Here is an 18,816-nt window from a genome sequence, read left to right as displayed (position 1 = left end):
CAGACATGTAGAATATTGCTATATGTTTTAATCTGTTTTCAATTTATTGTTTTGCTTTAGGGTTTTTACTAGTAATTATTTTATTTCATTCTGTTTGTAAATTGCTTGGAGGTTTTGTTTTGTTTTTAATGATCAAACGGTGCATAGTTTTTATGAAATAATAAACAGAGGAGAGGCTAGAAAGGATTTAACAGTGTGTGCAGCTCTTACATCAGTCCTGACAAACAAATAACAAAGCAAGGACAAGACCTTTTTGAATAAAGCCACTTCACATTTAATTAAAAGGGGGTGGGGGTTAGAGAGGAAATCATTTTCACACAGATTCTGACATCAGCCGAAGTGGGTGGTGGAATAGGGTAGGCCGCTCTTCGCACTAGGAGGTCCTTATTTATAGATATGCTCACAGAATAGCAGTGAAAAGCAAGTAGAGGCCAGTGACTTCTAATAAATTACATTCTTTACATTTGCACAAAGTGGAGTGGCCAGGAGGGAGGAGATGTAAGGGGGGCAGCATGGCAGGGGCTGTGTGGAGGGAAAAGGCGTGCGCTGAACACTGGGCTCCTGAGCCAGGAAAGGCAGTTTCTCCCGCAGCCCTGGGGAATGGCTCATTGGGCAGTCTTGGTGGCTGGATTTCAGGGCCAGGGTGCTGTCCTGCTGCTTCCCAGATGTTTGGGGCTCCAGCTCCCTTGAGCTCCAGCCAGCACGCTGGGAGCTGCCATCAAAAGCAGTTGGAAGGTGCCAGATGGAGGGAAAGCACCTCTCTCTTCATCTTCCTGACTCAAAAGATAAACTTGCTTGGGCCTAGGCTGCTGCTGCTGCTGCTGCTGCTGCTTTGATCCACCCGACCAAGGGCAGCGAACCCTTCCAGGCTCTTCTGCTCTCCCTCCCACAATGCAATGGCAGCGCCCTTACTAGACTGAAAAGTGCCAGGACAGCATTGTGGATGGGAGTTTTTTGCTGGTGCAGTGCAGGACCCCTTAAGTGAGACAGGTAGGCCTGGCGCTGGTCTGGATTGGGGAATGTTCCTTGGAAGTGTGGCTTGAAGCACCCCTCTGCTCCTTGGCAAACTCTTCCCCCTCTTTAAATAGCCTGATGAAAAGTACCTCTAGATTTCAGTAATTTTACCAGTCAGTGAGAAGCCACCACTTAAGGGCTGGTAGATTTTGTGGAGGAAGGTGCTCACTGGGACAGTGCCCCCCTCTTGCTTTAGGGGTGTGTGTGTGTGTGTGTGTGTGTGTGTGTGTGTGTGTGAGAGAGAGAGAGAGAGAGAGAGAGATCTTTTCCGCCCCAGCAGAAACCAACCCTGCAACTCCCTGCTGATGTCTAGCAGCCTGTGCAACATTAGTTTGTGTTCCTAGAATCACACAATCTGGAAGGGGCCCAAAGGATCACGTAGTCCAACTGTGCTGACTTGTGGGCCCTGGTAGTTCAACAGGCACGGGTGCTTGTGTATTGCACACAACCACTTGTGTGCTCCCTGGGGCAGGGGGAGTGTGATGGTGATGGGCAAAAAACCTCCAGGAGGAGGAGATGGGGGTGGGCAGGTGCTTCTCATCTCTTGGTGAGCAGAAATGTGTGGCAGTGTAGAGACAGCCTAGTCTCCTCCTGTCCTGGCTCTCGCTGCTCTCGCTGCTCAGTCTGGGTTGAGACTGATGGTTGTTTGGCTCCTAAAGAAAGAAAGCCCGTCTTGGTGCAGAAAGTGACAGAGCAGCCTGGATCTTGCCCATGAAGTGGCTGCACTCCCAAGGTGATCCTTTGCAGAGCCTGGCCTCTATGCCCAAGACAGAAGGGGCCGGCTAGGAAGCTCCTGTCCCTTGGCATAAATGCAGCTGCCTTGCATGACTTAAACTACCTGTAGTAGCTTCTGAGAGACCCGGGGCTGTGGCACAGAGTTGTGGGCCTTGCGGTGGCTGAAGCAGAAGAGAGCTCTCACTCCTCCAGCTTTTAGGGTTGAAGAAGAAGAGGAGTTTGGATTTGATATCCTGCTTTATCACTACCCCAAGGAGTCTCAGGTGGCAATGTGGGTTAAACCACAGAGCCTAGGACTTGCCGATCAGAAGGTCGGCGGTTCGAATCCCGGCAACGGGGTGAGCTCCCGTTGCTCGGTCCCTGCCCCTGTCAACCTAGCAGTTCGAAAGCACATCAAAGTGCAAGTAGATAAATAGGTACTGCTCCGGCGGGAAGGTAAATGGCATTTCCGTGCACTGCTCTGGTTCGCCAGAAGCGGCTTAGTCATGCTGGCCACATGACCTGGAAGCTGTATGCTGGCTCCCTCGGCCAATAAAGCGAGATGAGCGCTGCAGCCCCAGAGTTGGCCACGACTGGACCTAATGGTCAGGGGTCCCTTTACCTTTAAAGAATCTCAAAGTGGCTAACAATCTCCTTTCCATTCCTCCCCCACAACAAACCCTCTGTGAGGTGAGTGGGGCTGAGAGACTTCAGAGCAGTGTGACTAGCCCAAGGTCACGCAGCAGCTGCATGTGGAGGAGCAGGGAATCAAACCCAGTTCACCAGATTACGAGTCCACCGCTCTTAACCACTACACCACACTGGTTGTGCAGGAGCAGGGGCATACCTAGGCTTTGCATCAAGCCACCTTCTCTGCAGTCCTTTCCACAGGACTAGCATGAAGCTGTGGAGACAGGGCAGGTAGATCTGTGTACGTATGAGTGCAGGGCATGTGGAGGGGGAGGCACATAGGCTGAAGAGGCGGGCCTGAACTACGGGCATGACAGCAGCAGGTAAATGCATTCCTCTCTCCAGACACATCTCTCTTCAGTCTCGCTGAATAGAGCTTGCAGGGTAGGTGGCAGGGGCCCCCAGATTTTGGGGTGGGGGGCAGGCAGCAGGTGCAGCACAGAAGAATGTTACAGCCTAGATGGATGGGATGGCAGGGCAGAGGGAGAGCAGGAAACAGGCGCCACATATAGCTGGCCCAGGCCCAGCTTGCAGGAAGAGTTGGGAATGCTGGGGTGGAAACGGGTAGAGGAAGCTGGCCTACGAAGGGAGCTTTTGGCAGCGGGGAAGAAACTAGAACCATAGAGTTGGAAGTGACTCCAAGTGACCTAGTCCTGCAGAACGGGGGCCTGGACACATGCCTCGATTCCAAATGAAGCCCACCTCTATGCCCTTCTCCATGCCTGCGGGCACCGTGGTAGTGGCTGCATTCCTCCTGCAGGCAGCACATCTTACAGAGTGGCCACGAAATACTTCCATTTGTCCAGTGCAGTAGGGGCAGGAGCTAGCAAAGGAAGCTTTTTTTTTTTGTTTTTGCTGGGGAGGGTGCCATCACACTGCTGCTTGGTAGCCATTTAGATGAGAAGCAGCCCCAGGTCACGTTCACTCCAGGGGAGGCTAGGCACGTCCAGTGGGCAGCTGAGTACCAATCACAAGGGGGCGGAAATCAGTGGGAGAGTGTGGCAAGGCTGCCCCTGTGAGAAGAGGATGCTGGGGCAGAGAGACCCTCTTCAATCTGGTCCTGCTGCAGGGTGGGAGTCTGCCTGGTGCCATGATGCTCAGATCTGCCCGCTGGACCAAGTCGGGGGCTCATTCTTGCCCAAGTTTAGAAAACCTGATGGGCCTGTGTGCCAAAGGGGGGAGAGGATGCATGGTCTGGGAGTAAAGCCAGCAACGGAATGAGCTTAAGGGTGGCAGCACAGAACACCTAATCTCCACCCTGGCCTCTTCCCACCCCACACATGGCTGATTTTCACCGGGGTGGGAGTGGGGAAGGGACTTGGCACCCCCCACAGCCACTGCCACATCCAGCACAGGGTGCTCGCCACTCTTTTCCTGACCCACTTTTCCTCTGCCCCAAGAGTCAAGGCATGGCAGCCACCTCTGCAGTGAGGGCGGTTGGGTGGTGGTGGGGAGAAAGGAGCAACATCCCTCCGGACGAGCTCGAGAGTAGCCCTAAAGCGTCTGTGATGAAAGACGGGTCGGCACACACGCACGGAGCGTCACGCCGGGCATGTCGGCTCTGCGCGGGGGCCGGGATCAGAAGAGGAAGGCTTTCTTCTTCAGCTCGTTCCGCTTCCACAGGGCCAGCTTGCCAAATTCGTCCGGCGACATCTCGAACGCACGCAGGAAATCCTCAGCTGACAGGTGGCGCTGGGAGGGGGAGAGAAGGAAGGAGGCTTGCTCATTCATTTACAGTGGTGCCCCGCAAGACGAATGCCTCGCAAGACGAAAGGGTTTTCCGTTTTTTGAGTCGTTCCGCAAGACGAATTTCCCTATGGGCTTGCTTCGCAAGACGAAACGTCTTGCGAGTTCTTACGAGTTTGTTTCCTTTTTCTTAAAGCCGCTAAGCCGTTAATAGCCGCTAAGCCGCTAATAGCCGTGCTTCGCAAGACGAAAAAACCGCAAGACGAAGAGACTCACGGAACGGATTAATTTCGTCTTGCGAGGCACCACTGTATTTGTTCATTTCATAAGATTCATGAAACCACTCAAGTGGTTTGCAGTCAAGGCACACGAAAAGTTAAAATAACTTTTTAGAAACAAATGAAAACCTGAACCAACTTTCTAAAACATTTGGTTAAAGGGACCCCTGACCATTAGGTCCAGTCGTGGCCAACTCTGGGGTTGCGGCGCTCATCTCGCTTTATTGGCCGAGGGAGCCGGGGTACAGCTCCCGGGTCATGTGGCCAGCATGACTAAGCCGCTTCTGGCGAACCAGAGCAACACACGGAAAACGCCACTTACCTTCCCGCCGGAGCGGTACCTATTTATCTACTTGCACTTTGACGTGTTATCAAACTGCTATGTTGGCAGGAGCAGGGACCGAGCAACGGGAGCTCACCCCGTCACGGGGATTCAAACCACCGACCTTCTGATCGGCAAGTCCTAGGCTCTGTGGTTTAACCCACAGCGCCACCCGCGTCCCGTAAACATTTGGGTAGGCGCTGCAAAAGGGTACAGTGAATGCACCTGCTTGAAATCAATCGGCAGGGAGTTCCAAAGGGTAGGTGCTGCCAGGCTGAAAGATAAGAGAGTTCCTACAAATGTGGAGCCTATAACAATGCCGGTTCTGCCGATTGAAGGGGTCGAGTGGGCACGTAGGGGGGTAAGGCAAGGTGCTTGTCTGGAAAGGTGTTGTATCTCATGTCAAAGAACATGGGAAGCTTCCTTATCTTGAGTCAAGACAAGTGGTTTGTCTATCTCAATATTATGCACACCAACTGGTGCCTTGCAGAAATTGGACTACAGCTCCCATCATCCCTGCCCACTGGCCATGTGGGCTGTTGAGGCTGCTGGGAGTTGAAGCCCAACAACATCTGGACCTTCTTACCCCACATGTGGCCCCCCTGCTGCTTCAATCAGCAGGACAGGCACAGATACAAGTGCCCCATCATACCTGTTCCACATCTGTAAGAACTTGATACTTTAGTGCAGCAGCACCCAAACTTTGGAACTCGGTGCCTATTGACACCTTTACTCTTTTCAGCACCTGCTAAAAACATTTTTCTTTAAACAAGCCTGCCCGCATGTTTAGAAAGTTGATGCGAGTCTTAATATGTTTTCAGTCTCTGGTTATCTTAACTTTTCCAATGTCTTGTTATTTCTTCTTACTGCCAATTTAATTGCTTTTTCTTTTCTGTTAAGCCCTTTTGAGTTTTTCTGACAATTGAGTGGCTTATACATTTTCTAAAACAACAACAACAATAATATTATTATTATTAATAATAGTACAGTTATACCATGGTTGTTGAACAGAATCCATTCCAGAATTCTGTTCGACTTCCGTAAAAATTCGGCAACCAAAGTGCGGCTTCCGATTGGCTGCAGGGGCTTCCTGCACACAATCGGAAGCCGCATAATCCGCGTCGGATGTTCAGGTTCCAAAGAACGTTTGCAAACCAGAACACTCGCTTCTGGGTTTGCGGCATTTGGGAGCCAAAATGTTCAAGTCGCAAGGCATTCAAGATCCAAGATACGACTGTAATAATGATGATGTTGATAATGATAATAGCAAGGAAGTGATTTGCAGAGTGTCAAGGTTGAGAAAGGTAGATCTGCACCAGTGCTATTTCTTTGTACCTCTAGCCTTGTCCTGTCCACGCCTGGAGGCAGTTTCACTCTTCCCCGATTCGTCACCATCAACATCTCGTAAGGGTAAATCTTCAGGGAGGAAGAAAAGCAAAGTTAACGAAGGGGCCGCTTGGTTGCATTTCTTTGTGGGCGCATCAGGACACATTACCCCCATGCGAAAGGACGGTGGATATTCCCCCATGGCCCCAGGGGTGGTTCTCACCTTTTGCTCCAGCATACTAGGGAGGGAGTTTCCCCTGTCCATCCGCCCTCTCTGGCCGTTCTGCGGAGGGAAAATAAACCCAACACAGTTGCAGGGCCTTCTCCCACAGAAATAGTGCTTGGCATGGCCGTAGACCTACAGGAGGCAGCCAGTTGCACCACCTTATTCCCTCCTGGCCCCCCTCTCAAACCCTCCTGAGCCTTCCTCTGGGGTTTGGGTGAGACGCCGTCACTCTCCCGGGTATCCTTGAGGGAAGTGGCCTGATACATCACCTCTCCGGGGGGGACCACCTGTGGCTGGACATGTGTGCTCACCTGTAGACCTGCAAGACAGAAGGAAAGGGATGAAGGTGACAAGACAACAGTCCCCTGCGATCTTCTTCAGTTGGTTCATTGCTAAGTGGCCAAGACCACTTAGTGTGATTCTTGCATTGCGGGGGGTTGGAATAGATGACTCTCTGGCAGGGTTCGAAATTAGCAGGGCGCGAGGCACATTCCGCACCTAAAGATTCTCCATTTGCGAGCACCTCAAAAAGTCTGGGTGCTTTATTTTCGCACCTGGCTGACACTCGAGGATTACTGAAATGTATGTGCTTCAAAGCATCGAAGTACAGTGGTACCTCGGGTTACATACGCTTCAGGTTACAGACGCTTCAGGTTACAGACTCCGCTAACCCAGAAATAGTACCTCGGGTTAAGAACTTTGCTTTAGGATGAGAACAGAAATTGTGCTCCGGCGGCACGGCGGCAGCGGGAGGCCCCATTAGCTAAAGTGGTGCTTCAGGTTAAGAACAGTTTCAGGTTAAGAACGGACCTCCGGAACGAATTAAGTACTTAACCTGAGGTACCACTGTATATGTTAAGGACAGGCAATGTGTTAATAAAAAGAGTGTTTTGAAAACTGAAGTATGGTACCAATAATTTTTATTGCAAATGCCAAATCAAACATGTATTAGCAATTTCTGTTTAAAATGTGATATTGGCAATGTGTCACATATGTGAATTGCATATTAGTTCATGCTTATCAAAATAATAAGTGTTCCCAATAATAAGTGTTCCCAATAATAAGTGTTCCCAAACACACACACCCCATGGCGACTAGACATTCTGTTTTGGCACATGCAACCCAGGTCCCAGGAGCCATTTGGCTCCTAGCTTTTGTATCCCAGTTTCTAACATTGCCCTTGGGGTCCCTTCTCACTCTACAATTCTGTGACCAGGAGGGAGGTCAGAAGTGGCTCAGAAGTAGCAGAAGAGGGTCCAAGCTAGGGCAGGTGACTGATGTCAGCAGATGAGAGGTCTGCCTTTGCCCCACCCCAACCCTGTAGTTTCGCTTACCTGGGCTCCCTTTCTCGCTGCCGGCAGGACTGAACTCTGTGGACTGCAGCTGTAGAAGGCGGAAAAAAGCAGAAGAGTCAGGGTCACCCACAGAGACATGCCAACCTTGGTGCCTTTGTGGCATGAAGAGAGCGGGCGCTTCGATCTTTCCTAGGTCACATCCAGACCACACATCTAAAGCACACATCACTTTCCCCAAAGACTCCTGGGATCTGCAGCTTTGTGGGAGAAAGGCAACCGATTCCACGTGTCCATAATGTGATTGTGCCTTCCGTACTCATTTTCTGCTTGTGGCAGAAGGATTCCCCCCCCCCCCACCTCCCAATAATGGCAGGAGATGTGGGCTACTTGTGGGACCTCAGCCCCAGGCCAGCAGGTCTCTCTGCAGGGCCAATGCCAGCTGTGCGATTCTTGGTCAAAGATGGCGTGGATCAGAATGTGACAGCCATCTTCAAAAACTTGAAGAGTTGCCCCATGGAAGACTGAGCAAGCTTGTTTTCTAGCTGGGTCCAGAGGGGAGGACCCAAATCACAGGGATTCAAAGGGCAAGAAAGGAGATTCCAATTAAATACAGTCGTACCTTGGAAGTCGAATGGAATCCGTTCCGGAAGTCCGTTCGACTTCCAAAACGTTCGGAAGCCAAATCACTGCTTCTGATTGGCTGCAGGAAGCTCCTGCAGCCAATCAAAAGTCACAGAAGCCCCGTCGGATGTTCGGCTTCCAAAAGAACGTTTGCAAACTGGAACACTCACTTCCAGGTTTGCGGCGTCCGGGAGCCAAAACGTCCAAGTTCCAGGGCATTTGGGATCCAAGGTACGACTGTATTAGGAAGAACTTTCTGACTGTAAGAACAGTTTACTAGATAGCACTGTAATTCTTACAGCATAATATACAGTGGTGCCCCGCAAGACGAACGCCTCGCAAGACGGAAAACCCGCTAGACGAAAGGGTTTTCCGTTTTGGAGGTGCTTCGCAAAACGAATTTCCCTATGGGCTTCCTTCGCAAGACGAAAGCCCATAGGGAAATCTCCGGGACAGCGGGGAAGCACAGCGCGTCTTCCCCACTGTCCTCGGACCTCCTCCGAAGGCTGGCGGTGGGGCGGAGAGACCTTCTCCCTGCGCCAGCCTTCGGATGGCTGTCCTGAAGACTTGCGGTGGGGAGGAAAAACCCTCCTCCCACCGCAAGCCCCGGGAACAGAGGAGAAGCGCTGCGCCCCTTCCCCTCTGTTCCCGTACCTGTCCTGAAGGCTTGCGGTGGGGAGAAAAGCCCTTCTCCGCACCGCCAGCCTGGCAAGCGGTTTCCATAGGAACGCATTAATTGATTTTCAATGCATTCCTATGGGAAACCGTGCTTCGCAAGACGAAAAACTCGCAAGAAGAAAAAACTTGCAGAACGAATTAATTTCGTCTTGCGAGGCACCACTGTACATGATTTACTAACAAATCATGTTTTTGTTACTAAATCATGTACCGTATTTTTCGCTCTATAAGACGCACCAGACCATAAGATGCACCTAGTTTTTGGAGGAGGAAAGAGCGATCCCTCTTGCTGTTCTGGCTTCTGGGATAGCTGCGCAGCCTGTATTCGCTCCATAAGACGCACACGCATTTCCCCTTACTTTTTGGGAGGGAAAAAGTGAGTCTTATAGAGCAAAAAATACGGTATATTATGCAAGAAGAATTACAGTGCTATCTAGTATACTGGCCTGCGTGTTGCTTGTATTGTTTGTTGTGCTTAGTTTGCAACACAGGGGTTGGTTGTTCTGTATTGTAAGAAAAGTTTGATGGTGGAACAGACTCCCTCGGAAGACAGTGTTGGACCCTCCTTCCTTGGAGGCCCTTGGATAGCCATCTGTCAGGAATTCTGCAACTGTGCTTCCCTACATTGCAGAGAGTTGGACTACTTAGGAGTCAGCAAACGTTTTCAGCAAGGGGCTGTTCCACTGCCCTCAGACCTTGTGGGGGGGGCAGACTATATTTTGGGGGGGTGAAATGAACGAATTCCTTTGCCCCACAAATAACCCAGAGATGCATTTGAAATAAAAGGACACATGTAAAAATACGCTGATTCCCAGACCGTCCTCCGGCTGGATTTAGAAGGCGATTGGGCCGGATCTGGGCCCTGGGCCTTGGGTTGCCTACCCATGGAGTAGATGATGCTCCAACTCTCTGTTGTTCCTTCCCAACTCTACAATTTTATGATTCTATGGTTTCGGAATGGAAGCAGGCGCCAGAGGGACAGGCACAATTTGGAAGGGCGGCCTTTCTTCTGATCATTGAGATGATTTCCACCGCCTCAGATTAGACTGTTCTTGATCCCCCTCTGCACCAGCAAGGGCAAAACTGCTTTCATAAAAAGGAAACCGGAGGACTTCTAGATGTGTGGAATATGCACATTCCCTCCAAACACCTTCACTATTTCTACTTCCATCCCAGGGATAGAGCAGAGATGGGCAGTGTGTCTCACCTCAAGACCTGAACCCCATTGCGGATAATCTTCTAGGGTCTGCATTCAACGGAGCTCAGGGCGAGCGGCAAAACAGGTCAAAGCGGCAAATGCATTGCTCTCATTTCATAGCAGGCTACATTCCAGCAGCACAAAAGTCACACACAAACACCATCTCCAGGCAGGCAGGCAAGGGGCATTATAGCATTTCATGGGCCCAATCCAGCTCGTGAAAGCGCTTGCAGTGAGTGCAACCGTGGGTTGGGGAAAGTCCCAAGAGAAGAAAGGGGAAAGAGAAAAGTCTTTCTCTGTCATAACACTAGAACTCCTGGAAGCCGAAGGACTGTGGTGGACTACGCCGAAATGGCGAAACTGACTGGGAAAATCAAAAGCCAGGAAGAGAAGAATTTTAAGAAGGAATGGGGGGGGGGGAATTATAATCTCCTCAAGAGAACACTGTAAACAATTTTAAAAACTTTGGCAGGATTTGAGTAATGCTTGTAATGTATGAAAAACCCTGGAAAAATGGGTTGTTATTCTTTTAACAAATTAGAGAAGATAAGCAGATAAAATAAAATAAAAGATTGATAATGGTAACCGTGGAAGGGCAGAGGGAAGTCAAGAGATTCAGAGAATATAAATGAGGAGGTGAATGGTGTGTTTGAATTTAAATTTGTTATGTAAAACTTGGTAAAAATATTATATATATATATATATGTATATATATGGACTCATAGAGGCTGAAGGTTGGAAGGTAGGGCAGAGGCCCCTAACTGGCACCTTACCCTGGCGAGGGTGCTTCTCCCATAGGCAGGAAGGGAGGAAGATTTCGAGCTTCCGCTGTGAAGAGCTGGGAAAAGAGGAAGACCAGTGATTAATATGGCTGGGGAAAGGGCTCCTTTGAATCTGGGTTGAGCAACAATTCATGAACATGGGCAGATGGCAGCTCTGGAAGGGAGCTTGGAATAATAATAATAATAATAATAATAATAATAATAATAATAATAATAATAATAATAATTTATTATTTGTACCCCACCCATCTGGCTGGGTTTCCCCAGCCACTCTGGGCGGCTTCCAACAAAGATGAAAAATAAACTAAAATGTCACATATTAAAAACTTCCCTGAACAGGGCTGCCTTCAGATGTCTTCTGAATGTCAGGTAGTTGTTTATCGCTTTGACATCTGATGGGAGGGCGTTCCACAGGGCGGGCGCCACTACCGAGAAGGCCCTCTGCCTGGTTCCCTGTAACTTGGCCTCTCGCAGTGAGGGAACCGCCAGAAGGCCCTCGGAGCTGGACCTCAGTGTCCGGGCAGAACGATGGGGGAGGAGACGCTCCTTCAGATATACTGGACCGAGGCCGTTTAGGGCTTTAAAGGTCAGCACCAACACTTTGAATTATGCTCAGAAACGTACTGGGAGCCAATGCAGATCTCTCAGGACCGGTGTTATGTGGTCCCGGCGGCCACTCCCAGTCACCAGTCTAGCTGCCGCATTCTGGATTAGTTGTAGTTTCCGGGTCACCTTCAAAGGTAGCCCCACGTAGAGTGCATTGCAGTAGTGGAAAAGGGGCAGGCCGTGGGGCTGCTTCTCAGGGCGGCCACATGACAAGGAGCTCTGGCCAAGGGGCACACCTGCTGCTCTAGACCAGCTTTCCCCAACCGGGTGCCCTCCAGCTGCTTTTGGACTACAGCTCCCATCAGCCCCAGGCAGCACAGCTCTTTGGTGCAGGGGCTGATGGGAGCGTGGCCAGGCTGGCAAGGACTGATGGGAGTTGTAGGCCACAACACTTGAAGGGCACCAGGGACAGCTCTCACGGGGCCAAATGCTCAGGCACACTTGCAAGAGGGCAGCCGCCTCTGTGTCTCCTGGGCTCTTTTGGCCAAACCTGCTTCTTCACACAGCACACAGCTGAACTGTGGAACTCTCTGCCACAGGATGCAGTGACAGCCGCCAACCTTTAAAAGAGGATTAGACAAATTCATGTACCCACTGCCTTGTGGGACATCTTTCAGAGGAGAAAAGGCTAAGGTGTAAATCCTACACAAATCCCAAGTCCCTAAGACTGTTGGATGGCGTATTGAATGCCTCCTTCCAGCAACTCCTGCAGCCAATCTGGTGTCAAATGCATTGGTCTACTCTCCTGTAGACCACTCCAGTGTGGCTGAGAGGGGGGGTCTTGTCGTCTGGGCAGCCCAGGACCCCCAGACACACTGCCCAGGCTTGCGTCACTTTGGTGCAGCTAACACAGCAAAAACAATATAGGGGAGGCAGCAGTTACGAGTTGCCAGTCTCTTCAGCTACAGCAGGCACTGTGGACACATGGCCCCTGGAGGCACACTCCATTGTCTCTCGAGAAGGACAAAGTCATGGGGGAGAGGTACTATCTTTGAAGGTCCTGCTATGCCTTCACAAACAGAGGCAACTGTGAGAACAGCGCGCTGGGTCTGGATGTGCCATTAACCTGATCCATCAAGCTCTTCTTATTCCCAGTCATTCAGCCTGCATTGGGAATATGGGTGGGCAGTTCTGGGCATGGCTTGTTCACTCAGCCACTCTCCCCAGGAGAGGACAAAGTGGTGTGCCAATCTCAACTTTCCCTATGGTTTCCTTCTGTAGATCACGGCAGGAGTACTGTTGGCGTAAACTTGATATAATACATATATCTGCATGCAGAAGGCCCCAGGTTCAGTCTCTGCCTGAAACCCTGGAAAGCGATTGCTTCCAGTCTGTGAAGCTAGATGGACCAGGTCTTGCGTTCTTGCGTCTTGTGCTGACCTTTAAAGCTCTAAGTGGCCTGAAGGAGCGTCTCCACCCCCGTCGTTCAGCCCGGACACTGAAGTCCAGCTCTGAGGGCCTTCTGGTGGTTCCCTCCCTGTGAGAAGCGAGGTTACAGAGAACCAGGCAGAGGGCCTTCTCGGTAGTGGCGCCCGCCCTGTGCAATGCCTCCCATCAGATGTCAAGGAAATAAGCAACTATCTGACTGTTAGGAGACATCTGAAGGCAGCCCTGTTTAGGGAAGTTTTCAATGTTTGATTTTTTGGTGTGTTTTCAATATTCTGTTGGGATCCCCCCAGAGTGGCTGGGGAAACAAATAAAATATTATTTGTACAAATAAATTATTATTATTATTATTATTATTATTATTATTATTATTATTATTATGTGTGGCATAGCAGTTAAGAGTGTCGGCTGCAGACCTGGGAGACCAGGGGTCAAATCCCCACTCAGCCATCATGAATCTCACTGGCTGACCTAACCTGCCTGGCAGGGTCATTGAGAGGATAAAAAGGGGAAGAAGAGAAGCATGAATGTGTCAGGAGTTCAGCCTACACTTGAGTAGGACTCTGGCAGAGACACATGCCCGACTGGCATGTTCCCTCCCTCCTGGTCGGTTGTTCGGGAGCTTCATAAGCTTTCTTCTGCCCGAACATCACAGCGACCGATGCCAACCGACACCAGCACACTTAGAGATCTGCAGAGTTTGCGCACCTTGCGTGACAGACCTCAGCAACTCAGCATTTTGGCTAATCTACTTTATTTACATATAAACACCCACGGAGCACTGATAACATGGCTCCCTCCCTCTCTAACATCAGACAGCAAAGAGAGAGAAAAACCAAAGGACAATAGTCCCACTTCACGGAACACAGTAACACAAACATCCTGTCTCCGTCACTTCCCACTCTGTGGAATGAAAACATACACCATCATGTGATAGACAACAATCTCATGACTGCAACCATGGAGCAGGAATTCTAACAGAGTGCTACCTTGAGCTCCTCGGAGGAAAAGGTGGATTATAAATGCAAACAAACAAACGGGGGTGCACGAAAGATGTGCCCTTCCTGTTTCAAGACAAAAAGAATGAGAAGCATGGGAAATCAGCCCCTGGTTTTAGCAGGGGGTGGGGTAGGGGTTGCTTACTCACAGGAGTGGAAGGGCGTCCGGTCTGGAAGGGAACGGGTTTTCCTCCGGATGGGGAGCGACTTCTCCATCTCCTCCTTGAGGATGAGCTTGCCAAGGTTGGAGGCCACCTGGCGGAGAGAGAGAGAGAGTGGGGGCGGGGAGCTCAGCCACACAAGGAGCCACCGGCACCCAGGAGAGCCCCCCACCCGGCTTCACCTGCCCCCAAGCCCCCTGCCCACCTTGCTCAGCTCTTGTTTCTGCAGCTCTTGCAGGCTCCCCAATTCTTCCGTGCTGTCCTCGTCCTCGTCCTCGCCTCTTCTGGAGGCCATCCGCCGCCGCCACTCGGTCTCTGCGGAAAGACAAGGCATGATAAAAGCTCATATTAGTCTAACATCAACATATAAGTGGCTAACTCTGAAACTGCTTCCCCGAGGAATAGCCCCATTGATTCAGAGTGACCAGTTTCAGTCTGGCTGGCAGACAGCAGTCTTAAACACTCTTCAGAAACTGGGCCTTGCTCCCTAAACCCTCATAACTATGGGCCTGGGCCAAGCTAGATCCGTGGTTAGGCAAAGAATCACATAGAGAGACAACAGGACTGTACAAGGGTCCCCGATTATAAAATCATAGAAAACGGGAGATTACGTAGCCACTCCAGCAGCATATCTCTATTTCCTCACATTCAGAAACCCAAGGGCTAGAAGCTTGCTAGCTCAGCCTTGCCCTCACCGGTTCTGGAAGGCTTCTATAGAAGGGTCCCGTACGCACAGAGACTTTGTGCCTGCCCATTAGGGGAAATAGGAAGCCTCGAACATACAGTGGTGCCTCGCAAGACGAATGCCTCGCAAAACGAAAAAATCGCAAGACGAAAGAGTTTTCCGTTTTTGAGTCGTTCCACAAGACGAATTTCCCTATGGGCTTGCTTTGCAAGAAGAAAGCCCATAGGGAAATCTCCGGGGACCTCTTTTAAATGCTGGCGGTGGGGAGCAAAGCCTTTCGCCCCCTCCGGCCTTCAGAAGAGGTCCAGCGCATTTCTCCGCTATCCCGGATGGCTTTTGAAGGCAGGCGGGGGGGAGCAAAGACTTTCGCCCACCGCCTGCCTTCAGAAGACCTCCGCTGTCCTGGGGGCTTTTAAAATGCTGGCGGTCGGCAGCAAAGCCCTCCTGTCCCCGGAGCTTGCGGGGCGGGAGGTGGGGAGAAGGGCTTTTCTTCCCACCGCCAGCCTTCAGAACAGCCTTCTGAAGGCTGGCCGTGGGAAGAAAAGCCCTTGTCCCCCCCCCCCAGCCTTCAGAAGAGGTCGGGGGACAGACTGTCCCCAGACCTGGTCTGAAGGCGGTTTCCATAGGAACGCATTGATTGATTTTCAATGCATTCCTATGGGAAACCGTGCTTCGCAAGACGAAAAACTCGCAAGAAGAAAAAACTTGCGGAACGAATTAATTTCGTCTTGCGAGGCACCACTGTATATTTTTTAGATGTCCTGTTTATGTTGAGATTCGTAGAGACACCACTGATCCTTTGCTGAAGAGGTACGCCGATCTTTCAGACAAGTCTAAACTTAATTCTCTCCTCTTAGGCAAAGATCCTAAGACCTGACTGGTAGCCAGATTCTGTGCCCAGATTTGTAGGCTTAGGGCCGAAACCTTATAGTATCCATTTGGGGAGGGGAAGATGAAAGGGACCAAAGAGGGTGAAGCTAGGACTCTATAAAGCCCTTAGTAACGTGGGGCCAGTTTACCTGAGCCTTCACATGGATTACTTCGCTGCTAGATTACTGCTATGCGCTCTGTGTGGGGCTTGCCTTGCACCTGATCCGGAGGTTGCAATGAGTGCAGAATGCTGCAGCACAATTGCTGACAGGCTTTGGCAGCACAGAACACCTGCGCTGATATATCTGCCCTGGCGGCAGATTCAAGGGGTTGCTATTCTTATATCAACCACCCTTAACAACATGGGACCCAAATTAAAAATAAATAAATCCTTCCAGTAGCACCTTAGAGACCAACTAAGTTTGTTCTTGGTATGAGCTTTCATGTGCATGCACACTTCTTTAGATCTGAAGAATATCTGAAGAAGTGTGCATGCACACGAAAGCTCATACCAAGAACAAACATAGTTGGTCTCTAAGGTGCAACTATGGACTGCAAGAAGATCCAACCTCTCCATTCTGAAGGAAGTCAGCCCTGAGTGCTCACTGGAAGGACAGATCCTGAAGCTGAGGCTCCAATACTTTGGCCACCTCATGAGAAGAGAAGACTCCCTGGAAAAGACCCTGATGTTGGGAAAGATGGAGGGCACAAGGAGAAGGGGACAAGATGGTGGGACAGTGTTCTCGAAGCTTCCAGCATGAGTTTGACCAAACTGTGGGAGGCAGTGGAAGACAGGAGTGGCTGGCGTGTTCTGGTCCACGGGGTCACGAAGAGTCGGACACGACTAAACAACTAAACAACAACAACAAAGTGCTACTGGAAGGAATTTTTTTTTTTATTTTGTTTTGACTACGGCAGACCAAAATGGCTACCTACCTGGAACTAGAACATGGGACCAGTTTGCCTGCGAGATCACCTCACCCCATATACATCTGCTCAGCCGCCACTATCTGTGTAGCTGGCATTATTACAGGGCCATATAATACCTGTTCTTCATTTGTAAGAAACTGGTCATTTAATGTGGCAGCGCCTGCACTTTGGAACTCACTGCCTATTGAGACCAGGCGGGCGCCTTCACTGTATTCTTTTGGGTGCCCGCTGAAAACATTCTTGTTTAGACAAGCCTGCCCTGTAGAATGGTGATGTATGTTTTAATCTGCTTTTGTTTATTTATTTTGAATGTTGTAAATAGCTGTTTTGGAAATGCCAAGGATCTCGCAAGGAATCGCTACCGTTTAAAACTGCTAGTACGAAGCAGCAACCTCGTCAAAGAAAAGAAAAGCAGTATCCAGCCTCTGCTCAGCTCTTTTCCGCATTATCCAACTTCCTCTATGCTAATCTCTCCCAAGCAAACTTGAAAGCCTTGTTATCGCCTCATTCGTTTGCCAGAAAAAGGAGACCAATCGCCCGGGCACCTTGCCAGATGGCATCATTGCTCCAGTTCTGGGGGGGGAAAGCCCCGCAGCTATGCTCCCCTGCACTCCCCCATCCACTACCCCACTGGCTGACGGAAAAACACAGCAAGGACCACTTACCCACAACTGCCAAGGAGGGCGGGCAGGGCCAGTAGTCCGTCTCAATCTTGGCCGGCTGGTTGGGGTCGGGCGGCTGGGCAGCCGGGAACTTGGAGGATTCGATTATCAGGTCCTCGATCAGGTGCTTGCTCTGCAGGGTTGGCGTCACCGACTGCTCTGCAAGGTGCAAAGGGGGGGCAGGTGACTCTGAGCCTCTGCTGTGTGTAGCCCCACCTTTGCCCACCCCAGAGGTCACCGGGGAGCACCACCTACCTCTCTGCTTGTAGATGGGGGGCTTCTTGTAGATGTTCATCTCTGCCGTGTTGGTATCTGGGGAAGGAACAGGGAGGTGCTCAGGGGACGCAGCAACTGGTTTGGGGCCGCTTCTCAGGGAGACCCCTGAGGTGGTTTTCCAGCCTCCTGCTGCCCATATTTCTCCTTTTAAAGGTAAAGGGACCCCTGACCATTAGGTCCAGTCGTGGCCGACTCTGGGGTTGCAGCACTCATCTCGCTTTATTGGCCTGAGGGAGCCGGTGTAAAGCTTCTGGGTCATGTAGCCAGCATGACCCTCGGCCAAAAAAGCGAGATGAGCGCCACCTTGGTTTACGAACTTAATCCATTCCAGAAGTCCATTCTTAAACCAAAGCATTCTTAAACCAAGCCATGCTTTCCCATAGCACTCAACAGGAAGTGAAACATGTTCTTATTCCAAGGCAAAGTTCACAAACCAAGACACCTACTTCTGGGTTTGCAGCGTTATTAATTCAAGTTGTTCATAAACTAAGCTGTAAAAACAACAGTCTGTTCCCAAAGGCCTGTTGGAATAAGAAGGTCTCCACCTGGCAGAAGGACAGCAAGGAGGGGGCCCGCCTGGCTTCTCCAGGGAGGGAGTTGTAAAGTCTGGGAGCAACCACCGAGAAGGCCCTCTCCTGTGTCCCCCCACCAAGTAGGCCTGTGAGGGTGGTGGAACTAGGAGAAAGACCTCCCCTCAAGATCTCAAAACCCGGGCAGGTTCTTATAAGGGAATATGGTCCTTCAGAGAGCCTGGGCCTAAGTCATATAGGGCTTTATAGGCCACGACCAGCACTTTCAATTGTGCTCAGGAACAGATGGGCAGCTAGCAGAGCTGTTCTAACAAGTGGGTCAATATTCTGTCCATAGCTGTCAACTTTTCCCTTGTGAGGTATCCTATTCGGAATAAGGGAATTTCCCTTAAAAAAAGGGAAAAGTTGACAGCTGCGATTCTGTCTGGCTGAAGCTCTTGGAGCCGGCTGACATTTCTGAGCCCTTTTCAAAGGCAGCCCCACGTAGCGTGTGATTGCTGCATTGCAGGGGCTGGATTAGATGACCTTTGGGGATCCCCTCCAACTCTCTACAATTCTATGACTGAGACCCCCGGGGAGAGGCTGCAGCTGATGGAGGGCAGGGAAGGGTCTGGGGTAGCAGTCTAAGGCATGGGTGGGGGTGTCAGAGAAAGCCTTAAGGCGCCTTTGGCAAGGGGGGGGGGCCCTACCAGGGCGGTGGAAATGATGGACTCCGCTGCGGCTGCTGCTGCTGGTTCGGCGGCTGCCCGGCTGGGAGGCATTGCCTGGAGACTTGCTCTCCTCCATCCAGTCGCGAGTGACCTGTGGGCAGAGCAAAGGAGGTCAGAGGAGGCCAGCAGTCCGGTTTCAGGGCCGGCCCAAGACATTTTGCTGCCTGAGGCA

General features: G+C 50.8%; 1 protein-coding gene across 1 annotated transcript in view; it reads right to left on the bottom strand.

The window, feature by feature from the left end:
* Window positions 1-250: 250 nt before the first annotated feature.
* Window positions 251-18,816, bottom strand: part of DMTN (dematin actin binding protein) — a 64,104-nt gene continuing 45,538 nt past the window's right edge. The window contains exons 7-16 of the mRNA XM_077931201.1: window positions 18,624-18,735; window positions 17,384-17,440; window positions 17,132-17,287; window positions 14,187-14,296; window positions 13,970-14,075; window positions 10,822-10,886; window positions 7,568-7,639; window positions 6,254-6,313; window positions 6,040-6,120; window positions 251-4,110 (exon numbers count right to left, since the gene is read on the bottom strand). Coding sequence (XP_077787327.1) covers window positions 3,997-4,110; window positions 6,040-6,120; window positions 6,254-6,313; window positions 7,568-7,639; window positions 10,822-10,886; window positions 13,970-14,075; window positions 14,187-14,296; window positions 17,132-17,287; window positions 17,384-17,440; window positions 18,624-18,735 — 933 coding nt within the window. The 3' untranslated portion in view covers window positions 251-3,996. The remainder of the gene's footprint in view (window positions 4,111-6,039; window positions 6,121-6,253; window positions 6,314-7,567; window positions 7,640-10,821; window positions 10,887-13,969; window positions 14,076-14,186; window positions 14,297-17,131; window positions 17,288-17,383; window positions 17,441-18,623; window positions 18,736-18,816) is intronic.

Source organism: Podarcis muralis, chromosome 7 (genome assembly GCF_964188315.1).
Source record: "Podarcis muralis chromosome 7, rPodMur119.hap1.1, whole genome shotgun sequence".
NCBI lineage: Eukaryota > Metazoa > Chordata > Lepidosauria > Squamata > Lacertidae > Podarcis > Podarcis muralis.
This window is presented reverse-complemented; position numbering and strand designations above follow the sequence as displayed.